This window comes from Callorhinchus milii, unplaced genomic scaffold (genome assembly GCF_018977255.1).
Source record: "Callorhinchus milii isolate IMCB2004 unplaced genomic scaffold, IMCB_Cmil_1.0 Scaffold3, whole genome shotgun sequence".
In the NCBI taxonomy this organism is placed as follows: domain Eukaryota; kingdom Metazoa; phylum Chordata; class Chondrichthyes; order Chimaeriformes; family Callorhinchidae; genus Callorhinchus; species Callorhinchus milii.
Window position 1 is genome coordinate 43,153,579 of NW_024704744.1, and position 19,533 is coordinate 43,173,111.

A 19,533-nucleotide genomic window follows, 5' to 3' on the forward strand; every position below is an offset into this window, starting at 1 on the left:
TGGAGGGGATCGGCCTGTGCCTGATAATATCCACCTTTAGTTTCACTGAAATAATATGCTGTGTGGATAAAGGAAATACTACTTGCGCAATAAAAATTTACTGCTAAGGATTCAGTTACAACTTTGTTGCTTATGATTTTTATTATAGCTAATGGAATTACATGTGTGGCTAATCATTACATATATGAAATAATTATAATCCTTGGATTCAATACATCATGTTGAAATGTATCAAAGCCTTTCACAGGATATATATCAAGTAGATTGAATGTGTATTTTGCGGGTAAATGCGGCAGCTAATTTGCGGTCAGCAATTTCCCACATGGAGTGGCTAGTTTTGTTATTAAAAACAAACAAAATTGTTCACTTATTGAGGACATTCTAGGGGCACACATTCATTATTGGATTTAGTCATTAGAAATGCTTAGCACCAATGCCAGTAAATTTACCAAACAGCAGAACAACAAGATTACATTTGCATAGCGTCTTTGACGTCGGGAGGACGTCACAAGGCGCTGAAAATGTCACCATACAAGTCCTTGAAATACAAAGGAGCTTCTGAGAGAAAAAGATAGCAGCTTGGGTGCATCTCTTCATCAAGCTGGATTGATTCAGGCTTCTTGAGTCACATTGCTTCAATTCCGATAAGGGTCAAGCCCAAAGCATAGACCTTGTGAAAATGACAATGTTCACTCATGAGCTCTAATGCAAGTCTTGAATATTTATTATACCATTTATTATATCATGGATATGTATCATAGCACAAGACTATCATTATCTTCCAAATTGTAGGAAAAATAAAGTTGATGAAATAAGGTCAATTTGGCTTACAAATAATATATTGTATGATTATGCTGTTTTCATTTTGTACCTATATATGTATTTTTCTTAAGGCAATACCTTAAATGAAGCATATGAAAAATCGATAATTTTTATATTCAGTATTTTGGGTACTGAGACTTTTAAAGCACTGTAGGACATAATGCAAGTTAAACAATACTAAAACGCTGTGTCAAACTTGGGCCTTTTTCCTTGAATGAAGATCAACTAAAAAATGCCAAAAAGAAACAGTATATTACACACTTTACAAATTGTTTTGAAAGACCACAAATGTTGCAATGGATTTTCTGTTCGTAAAAGACTGCTTTGATGTTCTGAGAAATGATTTAACTAATCCTATATATATATATATATATCGAATTAAGTCCCTATTGTGTTTAAAAGTATCTGAAAATTGAAACAACAGTAAATTTAGATTACAAAACAAAGGATGAGGGCTCTCCTGGCACTTACATTGGATGAATTGTGGGATACAACACAAACACATCGGGAAATCATTTCACTTTTGACAGATCCTCGTCATTATACTATTTCACTGAACACAAATCCAGAAACTCGAGAGCTAATCGTTCCCGGACAACTTTGAAGAGAGAAAAGGGTGAGGTGGGGGGGGGGGGGGGATTTTTTCTTCAAATGAGAACAGGTTTGCGTAAAGACATGGGACAATTTGATCCGGAAGTTTGTCTTTAATGGGGGGAGGAAATCGGGGAAAACCCGTCTCCTGCTTTCCTCGCCCTGAGTGAGTGTCGTAATCCGCAGCTGGAAGTCTGCCCGGGAACCACGCGCATCGCGACACGTCATCCCCCCCCCCACCACCGGTTGGCCGGGAAGTCCCGTCACGTGACGTGACCAGCTCGATAACAACGACTCCAACTGTGGCTGAGAACCGACAGACAACCATCAGCCCTGAGCTTCAGCCCATCCCTCGGCACCTCGGGGGCAGAGTGTAAACCCGTGGCCATGTTCTGGTGTTTGTGATCCCCTCCTCCTCCCCCCAACAACAACAACAACTGGCTTCTCTCTCTGACCTGCGCATGCTCTGACCGCGGGGTGACGTCACCGTTTCCAGGGTTCGGCTCGCGGACATCACGCGGTGCTTTGTGGTGGCCGCTGATTGGCCGGTGCTGGGAAGCGCCCGCCGGGGGGGGGGAGGGAGGCAGTTGAAGTGCGTCAGTGACAGTTGGTTTTCAGTGACCGCCCGGGGTATATGTATGTATGAAGCCGAGGCGGCGCAAGCGGTCAGTGCAACCACAGTCCCACTATCCGGCTGTTCATTTTTTTTTAGAAAGTTTCTTCTTCGTTTACCCGAGAAAGACAATAATCGTCAATAAGAGGGCCCGGCGGGGTTTGAGGGCCGGGGTGCGAGTGACAGAACAATCACAGGAAGTTAGGCTCAGGTCGGGCCGCCACCGCCGCCGTCTTCGGCGTTCAATACCCAGTGCGTGTGTGAGGGAGTAGAGCAGCGGAGTGACCGGGGTTTGTTTCATGGACTTGTTGGCAAAGTCTCTGCTGGTATAAACAAGCCAGAGAAACGGGAGGTGCTGTGAGGGGAGCAGCCCGTGTGCACTCGCTGATCACCTCTCTCTCGCTGCTGTGATCTCTCACCCCCTCCTCCCACCTTATCACCGGACTTTCTTTCTCCCCCCCCCCCCCCCGCCCCACTCCTACCCGTTTCCAGCGGTAACCCAAGAGCGGAAAGGCATCGAAATGCACCCGCTGCCTCCGCCCCGTCCTCCCCAGGTCCCGCTTGCCAGCGCGTGCGGCGGTAAGAGGACGGGCGACGGCACCGCTCACGCCAGGCCCGCGGTGAGCCGCGGCTGGAAGATCCGCTCGTCGCCCTGCGCCACGCTGCTCCAGCGGCACCAGCAGCAGCACCGACCGCAGCACCAGGCGAGGAAGCCGCAGCCGGCCCCGGACCCTCAGAGCGGAGCCGGCAGCCTGGAGACGGGAGAAGCTCCAACAACCGCAGCAGCGACCGCCATCTTCACACCCGGCGAGGAGAGCAAGGTAAGCGCCTGAGCCGCTCCCGCTCATCCCATGTCTTATTTTTTGAAGTGACGCCGGGATAAATGACTCGTTTCGATACCGACTCACTCCCTCTCCCTCTCCCTCCCTCCCCTCCTCCCACAAAAAAAGTTTCCATCTCTCACTTTTTTATTTTGAATTTTTATTCCATGTTTTTGATGTTTGTTATTCTCCTCCCGGGAGTTCGGATCTCAAACCCCCTTTTTTTCCCCAAACTGGAGGGCAGGTTTCCCCCCCTCCCCCGAAAAAAATTAAATGGGACGAAAATCTTCTCTCTTCCCCACCCTCCCAACTCTCCCTCTCCAAGCCCTTAGCCCTCAAATATAACGTCGGAGCTGACTTTTTCGCTTGAGTTTTCAAACCTATCCTCGAGTTGAGGCGAGTTTTTTTTTAAAAAATGTACAAAGACGCGTTTTATTTTTGTGTTTCCTGTTATTTTGGGAGAGGGCGGTTTAGTGCTATTCCTGTTCACGGATCAGATGAAGGTGTCGCATTCGAAAGCGGTTTGGGTTGACCTTTTAGCAGCTCCGCTCCAAACCGACTTGGACGGTTTTCGGGTGTGTTTTTCTGGGGCCGAGTGGTGGGGCAGAGACCCGATGTTGTGCGCCGCCCAGTGAGGGCTAACACAGTGGCCGATTCAGGCTTCGGGCTTTTGAAGCTAAGAACACGTCCCTCAAAGAGGAAATGCGAGTTTTCCAGGTTTACATTAATAGCTTCAAAATTAGGCTCCCGCACAAAAGCTGTTTATGTTCACGCACAACAACCCCACCTGGGAACCCGCCCCACCTGCCGCATTGGTGGAGAGGGGTCTGATGCCGCGGTGGGGGGGAGTTTCGCTGCTCTCCGTTGCCGGGTGGGGGTGGGCGGCACTTGGCACTGAGCCTTCAGTGTACGTGCACCGAGAGCAGTCGCTCATGTAGGACTCTGCGGGTCACAGGTGGGTGACGGCTGATCTGCCAGCGCTTGTCATCCGATCGACAACACGCCCTCGGAGGCAGGTTGTGGCCGGCAGTCAGTCATGTGAGAAGGATCGCCTGCCTTTGACGAGTGCTTTACTCGCCTTGTGTATTGCGCAACTTTATTTTGTCAGTTGGTCTGGGAGAATCGCATTTGTCATCCTCTTAAATTTCAATTACAGGAGTTTAATTTTTCAGTAAAGCTCTGGTTAAACTCGTCCTGGCAGCGCGTTGCTCCTGTTAATTCAGATTGTTTTGGTTTCTGTTGCAGGTGATCAAATCGAAATCGAAGATGGGAAAATCAGATAAAGTAATTGTTCCACATTCCCAAATTGTGTACAATGTAAATAAATCTGAAGAGCTCAGCCAATCTTTAAGTAGCACCAAACCAAGAAACAAGCGCAACGCACCATTACTCAGAGCCTCAAAGAGAAGTGAAAATAGCCCTGGCCAGAACACCGCTTGTCTTGAACGTCGCAACATACTCAGAAAAGAGGGGAAGAAAAACATTAATCCTAGAAACAATTGCAAAACAAGTGTGAAGTTACAGGAAGCCAATTTGAATTCTGTATTGAGCCCTGAAGGAGATCAGCATTATGCTGGGCCAAAGTTCAGCGAGCCACCTTCCCCTAGTGTCCTACCTAAACCACCCAGTCATTGGGTGGGGCCCCATACTCAATATCCTGACGAAAGTAAGGAAATAATGACTGTTCACTTGAAGACTTTACTAAGAGTTAATGCATAATTCAAGAACGATTCAGTTTAGTGAAAAACCTTATATGGCTCAGTTCAGTTGAGGCGGTAACTAAGAACGTTTCATTTGAGATTCAGCAGGTTGCAGCGGAAGGTCCTGAACTTTAGACTGTTGTAAGTTTCTCATTTCAGCTTTTTAAAAAAGCATTGTACAGATGGTGCTAGTAATGAAGTGGGATTGTGTATATAACTGCAAACCATGTAATTATTTGTATAGTTTTTCATGTTCAGAGAGGGGAATTATAGTTTGTCATATGAAAGAATTTATGCATTATGCTACACCAGTTGATGAGCACAGTTAATGTTTTTATTTTTGTTTATAAAATGGGAAAGACAAAAAAGGAAGAGATGAAGCGTCCATTTGCAGAGGCTACAATCCTTTGTAAAACCTTAGCAGTTTGCAATCTGAAGGGGAAAATCCCTGGTCTGAGAAACTAAGTACTGTCTTTATCTGTATTGTTGTAGATAAATATCAACAAGATGCAATTTGCACTCTTCAGTATTCAATATGTGAGTGATCACCAATAGTAATTCCCCTAACTGCTGTGTTGAAGGTAAAAACAAATTAATTTGACCTAAATTCCTAAATCAGAGTTAACTGAAGTTATAATGTAAATTGTTGGAAACTCCTGAAATTTTAAAAAGAAGCTAATCTGTATATGTACCTTCTAAATTTGAAACTTCTAATTGAATATTCTAAATTAATTAAATTAAACTGCTATCTGGGAAATGGCAAGTCATATCTTCTAAAAACCCAACTGACTTGTTTCAATTTGCTACAGTAGTACTTCAGTAAGCAAGAAGTAGATTCTGTAGGTATGTGTAAATTGTGGGAAGTACTTGTGCCAGCAGTCCTTTTGTGGTTGAATCTGTAGACTTAAGAGGAAAGGTACTCGCACAGGCTGCTAGTTAACAAGTAATTTAAACCCCAATTCCCATGACTGAAAGCTTCATAATGGACCAAAACATGCAAACAGAAATGGAGTGGAACCTCTTGTCACTCACTGTAAAGTTACCTATTCTCTCTGGTTTTAAAATACTGTATTGTTGACTAATTTCTGAGGAGGAATCACATTGCACAAACTTTAAATATAATCACAGAAAAAAATGTCAACTTGCACTTCTAAAGTTAAGGCAGCTAGCTAGTATGTTTAGTTTTGTAAGGTTACTTTATACCGACATTTGTTTAAATATAATTTTGTCTTCCTGAAAACTTAAATCTGGTCTAAATACCATAAAATGTAAATGGTTATCAATACAAGTTAATCTGGCTATATATTGGCTTTCAAGTGCCTATGCTGCAGTTGCTCTGCAGACTTATGTGGTGTACAGTGTAAATTTATATTGAAAGGTGATGTGACTAAGCATGCATTTGCAAGCTGTCCATTAGCTATGTATGGTGATTGTAAACCTATACATGCATTTCTTCTACACAGCCCTTCCTATTCCCTCAAAAGTAACTAAATGGCAAAGATGAAACAAATTGTTTACATTAAACATTTGATTGGCAAAGAGTATTTTGAAGGGTGAGAATCAATTGATTATACATATTGCTACATTTAGTCCTATGTTTGCTGTGTGGATAACACCTATGGCACTTAAATCCTTTGTCACTTGTTTATCTGTTGCAGACCGAATTGCAAATGCAGAGTCTTGCACTTAAAAGGCTCCTGTGACTTAAAGGCTCCTTATACAAGTTCAATATTACCCTGGAAACGTAATGTATAAACTTACAAGCTAAAAAAAAAGGAAGTAATTTTTTTAATCCCCATTTAAGTTAGCAGTTATTTACCAATGGCTATTTTTAAGATACCATTACCTACTTACTAATTGACCAGATTTCTGTATGTTAACATGTAAAACTGAAAAATCCCAGAAATGCCGACTTGCATTCCTAAAGTGAAGATGTTTTGTTGCAACATTTTATTTGTAAGGTTCCTTTGCTATACGATTCCTACCAATTGGCAGTTTTTCAAAAGCAAATAAAATATAATTGGCGTCCCTGAGACCTGTCTTGTTTATCTTCAGTAGACATTTATGTATGTGCAGTCTTTCATACCTGTCGTGTTAGAATTATTTTAAAATTCTCTTGGAGCAGTGTATAGAACGGCCAAATGCATATAAAGTGGTGTAATCCTGATTCACATCTGTGATGGCAGCAAATGGGCAGGTTAGGAAGAATGTTTTTGCGCGCAGAGTGTTCAGGGATATGGAGTGCCCTGGCAGCAGCAGTGGTTGAGGCAGATTTCATAATAGCTTTCAAAAGGGAACTAAATAGATAACTAAAAAGGAGTAAATTCCAGCAGTATGGAGTAAAGATAAGTAAATTAGACTGGAAGGATTGCTCTTTAAAAGAACCAACAGACCTCGGGGGCCAAATGGCCTTCTGTGGTTCTATGCCCACAATTGGCTGCGTGCTTAAATTGGGTGTATAATAATTTACTACTATATATAGATAACATTCCTGTCTCCTGTTTTTTGCAAATTAATGGTTTAAGTAATGTGAGAGGAATACCACTACAGAAGAGGTTGAATAGCATCATCTTTCCAAAAAATAATGATGGTGTTTCTGTTTTTCACATTTGAGATCCATTCTTTCTTTCATCTCCCCCACCCCCCCATTCCCAATTATCATTTAGTTAAAGAAGTGTACTAGTTTTATTGTGGATTTTCAATTTGGGGGAATAATTTTAAACAGCACTTTTGCTTACTGTACTGTTTGCAATTCAAGGACCTCTGCCAATTGCATACTGCAACCTAACCAAGATTGTTCACATTGTTTGTGACCAAGAGCAAGCTGAGTTTGAGTGTTCCTTCCCTTCGGAAAGAAGTGGGAGAATTAACACTTGCATTTATATAGCACCCTTCACACTGGGTAGCGTCCCAGAACACTTGACGTGGTGGAGTCTGACACAGAGCCAGGTAGAGCCGGAGTGGGGAGGAGACCGCAAGCACAATCAAAAAGGAAGGGCTTAAGGTGGGATTTGAAGGTGGAGAGGAAGATGTTGCCTGGAGCCAAAGAGTATGACTTACGACTTGCCGACATTCAGCAGCAGGATCCACCAATCACCAGCTCGGGTGCGGATCTCTGACCATCTGGAGCCTTGAGACGTTCTAACGTGAAAGGCGCTATACAAATGTAATTTTTGGTTGTTCCTTTCAATCTCCAGGAAAAAGTGGATGAGGGTGTCTACTCATCCTTCCAGGAGATTGGCAGGAACATTAACAAAAACATGAGAAAAAGTCATTTCTCTCAAGCTGAAAAAGAAATTGCTTAACAAACAGATTCTGGTATAACTTCTACATATTTAATCCAATACTCAATTTAGGCGAGTAAGATGAGACTGCCTGGGAAACAATTTGGAGCACTTGCTTTCTTGGTTAGCTGTAATATAGCAGCAGATGATACAAACAGAACTTTTTTTAAAAAACAATGAACCTATGCAGTCCATTGAACATTTCTAAAGATTTTAATATTTTTAAAAAAAATTTACTTTGAGACATTCATATGTAAACCATTTGGCATTAATGTAGGTGCAAATATGCGCATGGATATCAGCTTCTCTTAATTATGATCTGGTATGCTCTTAGAGAATAACAGGCTGCTGTTCTTTTGCTGTCTTGTTCATATTGATTAACTTATTTATTTCATACAGTACTACAGTTGATATAGCATCATATGCACTATTAAACAAAATTGCCAATTGTATTATAGAATGTTGATATATTTACAGATAATTTTGCACAATAATTTAGCACATCTTGACCCAAAATTCTTGGGAAGTAAGACTTAGCGAGCGATATGGAGAAAGGTGGAAAATGGGATTAAAGAGGAGCTCTGATTTAACGTATTGGTACAGGTTTGATGAGCTGAATGGCTTACTTCTGCTACTATCAAGTAAATGGATCAAGTAAAAATACTTTATTGTGTATAGCAGTCAACTGTAAATATGTAGTTGAGTACAATAATGGGATACTGAATTGCACTCAGTATTTCAATGGTGTTGAAAGTTTTTTTTTCTCTTTTTCTGGCCGTCAACAACAACAACAAGATTGCATTTATAGAGCGCCTTTCACGTCGGGACCTTGAAACTGGAGTTAACATGAACCAGCTCTAGTGAATTCTTAAATTCACTGCCTTGAACTTTTTATATTAAAAAAATTCTTGAATTTGATATAACATCCTTTCACTTTGTCAAGACTTCTTAAAAGCACTTCACAGGAATTACTGTAAAGTGTAGTGACTATTTGTAGGTGACCTTTGTACTCAGCAATTTCTCACAGACATGAAATGGATGACCATATTTAATGTGGCGGATTGTTGGCCAGGACACCAGGAGAAGCTCCCTTCTCTTTTTGACACCGGCTACAGGGTACTCGCCTGGGAAATAGTCTTCAATACTAAAAATTTACATTAAGTGATTGAGATCGAAGTCCAGGAACAATTATAGTTGTCCGGGGCTGCACCTACTGAGTCACAAGTGGATGAACTGTCAAGTTATTTTCCCATTCCAATTGTTCACAATAAAAGCGTTTTGCACAAACATTACAGGTTATAAAATGGGTCCATTTTGTTCGATTTTAAACCACAACATTTATCTGATTTGGGATATTGCGGTGTGCAAAGATTGGTTGCTGCATTCATCACAAAATAGTCACTAGGTTACAGTAAAAATCCATTGGAGGGCTTGGAGATGGACTACCCTCCTTTGGGATGTCCTGCTGATGCTGAAAGGTAATGTACCAAATGCAAGGATTATTATTCTTAATTGACTCGCTGGAGCTTTCACAAAAGAAGTGTATGTGTGGGCAAGGGGACTCAGATTGACATGAGAGGATGGCCATTGGAGCTTGGGGATATGGGTTATTTCACAGGATTCGGGGAGTTGTGGTCCGACTGTAACCTGATGTGGGGGGCAAGCCCCAGACTGGGTGAAGAGGATGGCAGGTGTGCAGCGCTCAACACACCCCTCCCCTCTAACTATACAAGGGACTGCGGCGCAGCTTCATGTTGCCAGATTGGTCCTGTTTTGTGTTGTACAGTGCGCAGAAAAAAACTTTTTCTGAAGATCTTGCACACTTTCAAAAGCAGTAAAGCTAAGTCAGACCACTCTGCTGCCCATTAGGAAACAACTCAAAATAATATTAGGCTTCTTTTGGGCTAGTATTTGGTGGACGTTGGGCTATGAACATCTTGTAATTTCTGAGGAAAGCTCATTGATTTGAAAGCCACCGCAGGGTTAGTGTGACGGCACAGATGTTTCGCGGGTATGCCCAACGGATGGTTGGAGGCCAAACAGCTTACGGGGCACAAACGGCAGTTCTCGAGCTTCCTGGACTGCTGCTGCCGCTCAGCTGGGGGCTCTGAGCGACAAGATCTGGAGGCCACCGGAGCTGACGTACCAGGAGAAGCGGGTTCAGGCTCAGGGCAACTGCTGGCGGGTGAAGAGTCACTACCAGTTGAAGATGGCTTTCAGGGCAGATTGAGGTCCAACAGGAGGCCTCACAGTCAGGTTCCTGAGCGAGGATGATGCCCTGCCCGAGATAAAACAAACCTGTGGCCACAAGCTGACCGCTGAGGTTGGGGTGGCGGCCAGCCTGGCTCTCAAGCTGGTTCTGGAGACGTTGCCTGATGGAAAAGTTCAGGCAAATAGTGTAATGTGAAATATAATCCTTATCATGTTGTGGAGGGTAGACAAAGACGGCAGCCAGTTACGTGTAGCATTGCCCCACAAACAACCATGGAGTAAGTGGCCAGTTTTATTTGGGGGATTATTGGCCAGGAGAAGACAAGTTGATCAATTCTGGTGCTATGAAAGAGATAAGAAGACCAGACTTTGTCCATCACAGTTGTTCATAAATAAATCTTATGTTGTCCTACTTTGTTCTAAACCTCTGATCTGGCTTTGTTGAGAATTATCCTTACATTAAAATCACATACATACCTTGTAAAGACATCTGGATTTTGCTTTACTAAACACATTTTTTGATCAAACAATCTTATCTTATCATTGAACCCACAACCTTCTGTCTCAGAAGTGAAAGTGCTGTCAAATGAGCCAGGTTGACAATTAGAAGAATGCATTAGATGTTGGGTGACGTGGGTCAAGATTTAGGACCCCAGGGGTGTGTTCGATTACTGCAAGAGGGTAACTCAAAAAATGCATAGCTTTCCACTGTGACACACCACCTGACTGCTGCTATTTCACACAGCTGCTATTTCTATCCTATTTTACTCAGTAGCAGGTGAAGCTGATTTAGAAGTCCTGTAGCTCAGTGGTTAGAGCACTCGCCTCGCAAGCGAGAGACCTGAGTTCAATTCCAGACAGGGCAAAACTTTGGGCAAGTTTCCTTACTCCACACTCCTAATAATAATCCCTCCAAAAAACAAAACAATAATAAATCGGTCCTTTTCAATCTACGACTGTTTGTGGGATACTGCTGTGCGCAATTGGCTGCCGCGTTTGCCCACAAATATACAGTCAGATCACTTTACAGTATATTATGTGAAGCGCTTTGAGACGTCTAGAAGATATGAAAAGCACTATATCAAATGCAAGGATTATTATTATTTCCCGATTGCGCCACTTTAGCAATCGTAACACTCCCCTCGCCGCACATGTGGGTCTGGAGCCACTCCGCCCAACAGTAGCAGGCTCGGGCAAACAGCACAAGAAGCCTATGGCCTAGCACACTGTGCGTACAGGTTTGTAGCGGAGTGGGTGTTTGTAGCTGATTCCACGGAACAAGTACGACCGCACTTTTCTATTGGCCCCGGTTATTGCTAACTTGAAATAGTTAATCAGATTTAAAATAAAACAAGCATCATCACTCCAGCCTTCTCCAACCACCATTTCTGAAAAGTGCTTTATATAAACCTAATGAAAGATGACTTTGTTTCTTGTACCCTTTCGTTTTTCTTCAGGTTCCACAGATTTGGGGAATGTGTCTTTTGTTCCTGGATTTCACCCCTTTACATAGGACCTTCAGTATTGAATCATACCGAGGAATACACCACAGCAGCCTGTAAGTGTATTCAGTTACCATTCTGCAGAGTTGCTTTTAATGCATGTCCAATGCAGGGCATGATCTAAAGAGTAAATAATATTAATCGTTTTTCCTAACACATTTATTCTATGTGATTTTTTTTCTTTTTTAAATGTATTAGGTTTAACAATTGGCGAGCAGGCCTTCAGCCACTCTGTCCCCACTCTCTGGAACTCCATCCTGCAGTCCATCCTCCTTGCCCCTTCCCTTGCCTTCTTCAAGACGTTTTCAAGACCCTTCTCTTTGACTGTGCCTTCGATCACCCATTCAATTGTGTGTGAATCACATGAAGTTAATATGAGAACATTTTTGTACTATGTTGGAACAAATGTGCTACTCATAGGAACAAACTCCTATACTTATGACGTAGGGTGACAGCTGTTGGGTAAGATTATGCTTTGTCCAATTACATGACTAGTTATTTCTCTCCCAAGAATTTAATTTAGATAACAGAGCAAGTTCTTTGAATTGGGTTCACAGAATCCTACAGCACAGATAGCTAATCAGCTCAACATGTCTGTGCTGATGCAAGCTCCCTCATTAGAGAAATGTTTATTTTCCATGATTAAACCTATCCAACGTATGTAGGTTTTGTACTTATATATAGACATGAATTAACTAACTACCATGGTTGCAATCTTAAACATTTCTTAGCAAGCATTGTTTTTGACTAAAATAGCAGAGAAATGAACAGTTTCAGCTCTTAAAGCAAGCCAATCAGCTAACTTCAGTGGTATCATGTGGTTGCAGGGTCCAAAGAAGCCCAGTTTTATGCTCTGCGAACAGCAAAGGTTGTGGTAATGACTGCACTGGAGTTGTCTTAAATCCAGACCTGTTGCAGCAGATGAAGGAAGACTTTAAAAAGATTAAATTATAAAATGGAATGAAGATCACCTGTGGAACTGCAGAGCTTTCTCTCACTGGATCAGGAAGGGGAGTTGGATGTGCTTTTTGAAATAAAACCTATCACATGACTCTTTAATTTTTCATGCTTTCTGTATTGAATTAATGAATGTATTTTATGATGTACTTGTAAAAGCAATCACAAAAAAGTTCAGTATCATGTGAATTATATAAAGTGATGTATTATTGGTGGATTAACAGATTACCAACACCTAAAGTCTTTTTGTAGGTGAAATACAGTAAAACTCACATAACTCTTATTATACAATACAAAATTACATTTGTATAGCGCCTTTCACTTCGGGAGGATGTCCCAAGGTGCTGGATGGTAATGGATTTGGAACCGAGCTGGAGTTCGGGATCAGAGAGGGTGGGGGCCCGGAAGAGTAGTAGGGTGGCCCAAGGCGTGGTCGAAGAGGAGGGTTTTGAGACGTGCCTTGAAGGAGGCAAGGAAGCAAATGAGGTGAAGGGAATGTGGGATGGAGTTCCAAAGAGTGGGGGCAGAGAGGCTGAAGGCCTGACCGCCGATGGTGGGGCAGACCGGGTAGGGGACTTGGAGCAGGCCACAGCCTGCTGAGCGGAGGAAGCGGACAGGTTGATATGGGGTCAGCAGGTCACAGAGGTAGGGAGGAACAAGGCTGTCATCAATAACAACTTGCATTTATATAGTGCCCCTCACCAGGGTACATTCTAGAGCATTTGTAAATTGTTGTACATGCCTAAATTGCACATGCATCCAAGTCCCATTCAGTTTCCTACCAAAACCACTTAGATATATTTGCAATGGTCATATTCATAACACCGATCCTGCACTTGCCGGCTGCATTCAATCACGGGAAATGAAGCCCAAACCTATTGATCCATGGTCCTGTATTGAAGTATGCATGTGCAGTATAGATTATTAATTCATCATTGCCAACTGTCCACTCCACATTAGCCTTTAAAACGTCCGCTCCATCTGCAATAAGACCTGACTGTCAATGATCTCATCCTCGATGAGAAGGTTGAAATTATGGTCCTCACAGAAACCTGGATCACCCCAGGTGACACCTTCCCCCTCGCTGATGCCACACTACCCGGCTATACCTACCACCATGCCTCATGCCCCAACCGTCATGGCGGTGGTGTGGCCTTCATCTCCAGGGCATCATTTGCCCTATACCCCTGGCTCCGCTGGCTCATTCCCCTTTTGAACACCTTACCCTCTGCCAGTCCTCTCATCTCTCACTAAAAATTCTCCTAATTTACCGCCACCCCCCCCAAAATCCTCCCCCCACCTTCATCTCTGGCATCCCCACCCTTCTAGCTTCCCTCTGCCTCTGCTCCGACCGCCTCATCATCCTAGGCAACTCCAACCTCCACTTCACCCCCTCTTGCTCCACCTCCTCACACTTTTCTCTCCTCTCCTCTCTCAACCTCTCCCTCCACATCCATTCTGCTACCCACGTTCACGACCACCCGTTCAATCTGGCCTCAGCATCTCGGATGTCTCTGACAACCATTTCATCTCCCTCAACTCCTATATCCCTCTCCTCACTGGCTCCAACCCTCGCCCGACTCCACTGGCTCCCCATCCCTTAGAGGATTGAATTCAAGATCCTTGTCCTCACTTTCAAGGCCATCCACGGCCCTCCAACCTCTCTAACCTGCTGACTCGCTACCAACCTGCCCGCTCCCTCCATTCAGCGGACTCCAGCCTGCTCCATGTCTCCCACCCGAACCGCCCTACCATTGATGGCCAGGCTTTCAGCCTCTCTGCCCCCATACTCTGGAACTCCATCCCACAGTCCCTTCACCTCGCTTCCTCCCTTGCCTCCTTCAAGGCCGGTCTCAAGACCCTTCTCTTCGATCGTACCTTCAGTCGCCCTCCCACCTCTCTGCCTTCCCTCATCCCTACACCATCCCTCCCCCATACTTGGGTCCTGACCTCTGACTGTCCAGCTCCTTGGGACGTCCTCCCGACGTGAAAGGCACTCTATAAATGTAATTTTATTGTTGTTGCGAGTTTACAACTGAGGTTTTGTTTACATGTTTAACGGACATTAAAGATCACAACACTATTTGAAAATAGAAGGGAGTTTTTCCCCCAATGTTCTGGTGAACAATTCTCCAGATAAATTAGTTATGTACAAATTGGGTGCCTTGTTCACACCTACAAGTAATCACTACACTACACTTATTTTTAAATCTCTCATGCTTTAAAGATGCCGGTGAAGTTACCTTGGACCAGCAGTAATGAGAGAAGTGGGATCGGAAAAGAAAACTTTTTAAAAAATGCTCCAGAGCACTTAAAAAATACTTGAAACATCCTCCTGGCGTGTAAGGCGCCGTACAAATGAAATTTTGAATTGTATTTGATTGTTTTATTTTACTAATTTCTTATGTGCAACTTGCTTTTTAACAGTGAAAATAAAACATTACCATGCTGTGAAACTACAATTTACTTGTGCAATTTTATATACAGTAATACTGTAACGATTGTATCTATCCAATTACAACTTGACTTAATGAAGTTTAGAAACTGAAGTTTTTAATCATACTGTATTAGATACATCTTCAGATTTGACAACTGGTGTTGTCGATGATCAAACTAAAACAGGTCTTCAACTTGTTTCAGTTTGATGTGAGCAAAAAAATATTTTGGAGGCTGGCATAGAGAATATGTATTGCCAGCTGATAAATTTATAAATGCATTTTATATTGTCTTATATTTGGAAGAAAATCCACATCCACAAATACACAGTAAATTCACTTAATAATATATATGCTTTGAAACATTTCAACAACATGATCAGGCACTATATCAACTGCGAGGATTATTATATGTAAGCCTCACAGATCTGTAATAATAATAATAGTCCTTGCATTTGATATAGCGCCTTATCACGTCTTCGAGACATGTCAAAGTGCTACACATGATATACTGTGGAGTCCTGTAGCTCAGTGGTTAGAAAACTCGCCTCACAACTGAAAGACCTGGGTTTGATTCCCGGCAGGACGAAATGTTGGGCAAGTTTCCTTACTCTGCACGCCTCTGTTCACCTAGTAGTAAGCAAGACCCTGGTTGTTAGTGGATTGGTGGATTGCTTTTCTGGGGGTTAAAATTACTTCAAAAAAAAGTAATAATAAATTGGTCACTTTATAGTATATTCTCAAATATGTGAAAAGGCGCTATATCAAATGCAAGGATTATTAAACTGTAAAGTGAATTGACTGTATATTTTGTGGGCGAAACTCAACAGCCAATTGCGCACAGCAGTGTCCCATAAACAGTGTTGGATTGAGTGACCAACTTATTATTTTTTTTGAAGGAATTATTACCCCTGGAAACGCGATCCGCCAGTTCACTAACAACCAGGTTCGTACTTACTGCTAGGTAAACAGGCACGTGAAGTAAGGAAACTTGCCCAACATTTTGCCCTGTCAGGAATCAAACCCAGGTCTCTCGCTCGTGAGGTAAGTGCTCTAACCACTGAGCTACAGTGATTAGAGCAATAAACAATTGAGCAATGCAATAGGGACTGACTGGCTTCCCTTGAAAGTGTACCCTTAATAGAAGGGAAAGAAGTGGCTTCATGAGAGAGGAGAACATTTCTGAGTAAAAAATACATCAAAGTTCATTTGCAGAAAATGCTTGGGTCAAAGGCTTTAATAGATCAACAGTTGAATGTATATGTACACATACAGTAGACACTTTACGAAAGTCATGCTTACAAACTCTGCTGTTAATATGACTTTCTCTGTAAACAGATTAGAGGAAATTTCATTGGGCAAGAATGTTTGTTATATGAAGCATTAAGACTCAAGCTATTAAAAATGAGAGGTGGTAACTGTTGGTTATATTTGGGTATGATATAAAAATGTGTATGGAATTGAAAGAAACAGGATTAACATTAGGCATGTCCTTGAAAGCTATTGTTTTAATTAAAACCACCAGTCTTTTTTTACATATCAATTTCATTCTATGTTGTGCACAAATGGAACGCTCCTTGAACACTTTGCAGCTTCATTGATCATTGTTTGAAAATCTCCAAAGCCTTTCACAGAATCTGCATCATTCACTTCTAAGCATGTTACCCGAGGGAAAAGCATTGAGAAGATGAAAGTTCAGTGTCTTCAAAGCTGTAAAGGTTGTGTGACAGAGTTCAATCCAGAAGAAGTTAATGAATATAGAATATCATCTCAAATTTAGGTAAATATTTTGACATGAAAGAAAAAAAACTTAAATTATTGAATTATCAAACGCTTATCAATCTGTAGCAATGACATGCAATGAGTGGATATGAAACCTTTTAGAAACATAAGAGACATATATATTGCAATACAATTATAACAATGGTTCAGAAAGCCTTAGCCAAATGCTTTATTCAGTTTTCCTATTCTACTACACCGTACTTCCTAATACCACTGGTACAAATGTGACTTATAAACTAGAGTAATTGAGTTTATTCTTGCAATAAATTAGGCTTTTATTGTGTATTAAAGCCTACTCTTTAAGCTAGTGGTATTTCCAAAGTGCAATAATATATCTCTAAATATGATGTTTCCTGAATCCAATTATATCATGTCTTTTGAAATGTCAAACAAAACTATTTTGCAAGATTCTTGCAAAAGAAAGTGCACTTGAATGTTCTCATAATTATGTATCTCTAAATTGGGTCTGTTCTTCATAATCGTGTATGTTGTCATCTGTACAGTATGCTCAACTTGATAGAATGAATCTTATGACAACAACTATAATAAGTAAAATAATAAGTGGCATGTTCTGATTTAAAACAGATAGTTAATGTTTTTTCTCCATTGCACCCCTTCTAATTTGAAATTATAACATACGTTATTCTTTAACGTATATACTTTTTATATACGCTGAATAATATATATTGAACTTGTTTTGAAAAGATAATCGGCATTCTGGCATAACCTAAACGAGTGAGAAAACTGACAATTACAGAAAAATCCTATAAGAAGAATAAGACAGCCAATTTCCAAAGATATTACGGTGATTTAAAATAGATATTCACCATATAACCAACAGAATATTTTATTCAACATATCAAAAACAAAAATTCACTTTGTATTGCCAGTTTCTCACACAAAAAACACCGAGTTTCTGCTGTACTGTTAGGAAGAAGTGTTAATGAAGACTGGAGAAGCAATATTCCAGCATGTTTGGCTCTGGCTTCATCTCTTATCCCAGTTTACTATCCCAGTGTGTAATCTTGGCATTTTGTTCAACACTCAACACTCTTTGAAATCCTAAATCCAGCCCTTCAACAAGTCTCCTTTTCTCTGCCTCCGGAACATCTCACTTTAAGTGTAGCTAAAACCCTCATTCACTCCTTTGTCGCCTTCGGAATCAACTTTTTTAACACTCGTCTTACCAGTCTTTCTAGCTCGACCTTCTACAAGATCCAACTTATCCAGACCATTTGTAAACAATGTCCTCGCCACTATGTGCTTACTACACTCATCCTTGCCAGGCCCCACTGGCTCCTTGTACCCCAGCAGAAAAACTTCAAGATCCTTGTTCTGACTTTCAGATCCCTCCCTACCCTTGCCCCATTTTACCTTTGCAACCTATTCCAGATGCACTCTCCCTTTCACGCACTTCATTCTGCAAACAGGCTTGCTTCATGTCTCACAAAACCCCTTCCCACCATGGTGGCAACGGTTTCTGCCTCTCTGCCGCTGCTCTCTGGAATTCACAAAATCTACTGCCTTGCACTCTCAATTTCTTCTTTCAAAACTCCTTCCAGAAATCTTTAGTCCATAGACCATACTTTCTATCCTCCGCCTCACCATTTTAGGCTTCTAGTCTGTCTGAATCACTCCAAGACATTATTCTACGTGAATGGCTCTATACAAGTGACATTTCCATTGTCACCTTGTTGATGTAAAGGCTAATATATTTTAACAATTTAAGGGTCGTAACCGCATGAATTTGCCCTATTGTGGCAACACTGGAAATTCCTATAAACAATTTCTTATTTACTGCCAACTGTCAGTTCAGAGACTAAATCAACGCACAACTGCAATCATCACACAGGCAGTGAGAGAAACAAATTAACTAAATAAGAAGAATTATGGAGAAAAAAAAGAATGCGAATGGGAAACAGGAATAAATAGTAGTGAGACAGAAGGAAACAGAAACAGCAACCTGTGAAGCAATGGGGTGGAGAACAAAATATAATCTGAGCTATTTTGTTTTCTCGTAGAGATTCTCAGTCTTTGGAATCTAATGCTAATCCCAGAGAATAATTGGAATGCATGATTCCAATAGCTCAGACTTTACTAAAAACAAATATCCTCTTATTTGAAAATTCTTTACTTTAATAGTTAACGCAATATTTCTAACCTGCTGGCATATTAACTGAATGGTGTCGATTTATTGTGTATTTTGGATCAGTCTTTAAGTATGACCTCATTCAACCAATGCATTAATTAATTGGCTACAATTAATCTTTATTGTAGAAACTTTACTTCACCCAAACATTTCTGCTAGAATATGTGTTGGCTATATATTGTTCCACGGTTAAATAATAATCTTCTAATCTCCTGCTCAGTTAGTTAAAAATAATTAACTCATGGAATGGACTGGCACTTTGTATGAATAAATTAAACCTTCTTAAACATGTTATAGAAAAAGAGAATAGAATAATAGAATAAAAAGATCAAAAATGCTAACTTTGTACCTATCAACAGGAAAGAAACAGAATGAATATCACTTTCTAAAGCACATTCCAGTGTCCACAGAAAAACAACTAGACTGGAAAATTTCTTCCCTAAAAAGGTAAAGATGGTTTATTCTAAATCAGCTAAGTCAGTCGTGGTGTGTAACTAAGCAGCCTTAAATGGGGGAGTTAACCCTCTCAGCTGGCATTTTATGCTTATCAGCCTAGCTCTGCTTTCAATGTTCAGGTGAAGAGCATAATCAACCATGCCACTGGCTAGACTGAAACATAATGGAAACTGGAATAACTTCTGAACGTCAAAGGTAGAGGAATATTAA

At 41.4% G+C, this 19,533-nt stretch overlaps 2 protein-coding genes across 2 annotated transcripts; both read left to right on the forward strand.

Annotated features, from left to right (window-relative positions):
* Positions 1–1,986: 1,986 nt before the first annotated feature.
* pnrc1 (proline-rich nuclear receptor coactivator 1) lies at positions 1,987–6,580 on the forward strand. Its single transcript, XM_007905089.2, has 2 exons — positions 1,987–2,847; positions 4,093–6,580. Exons 1-2 carry the CDS (start codon positions 2,548–2,550, stop codon positions 4,564–4,566), a joined length of 774 nt encoding a protein of 257 aa, XP_007903280.2. The 5' UTR covers positions 1,987–2,547; the 3' UTR covers positions 4,567–6,580.
* Positions 6,581–8,448: 1,868 nt separating this feature from the next.
* Positions 8,449–12,551, forward strand: LOC103186211 (peptidase M20 domain-containing protein 2). The gene is given in 7 exon segments (XM_042332871.1): positions 8,449–8,472; positions 9,819–10,229; positions 10,663–10,723; positions 11,500–11,547; positions 11,550–11,600; positions 12,372–12,431; positions 12,434–12,551. Coding segments are annotated over 7 exon segments (720 nt in total). The 3' UTR covers positions 12,499–12,551.
* Positions 12,552–19,533: the final 6,982 nt, after the last annotated feature.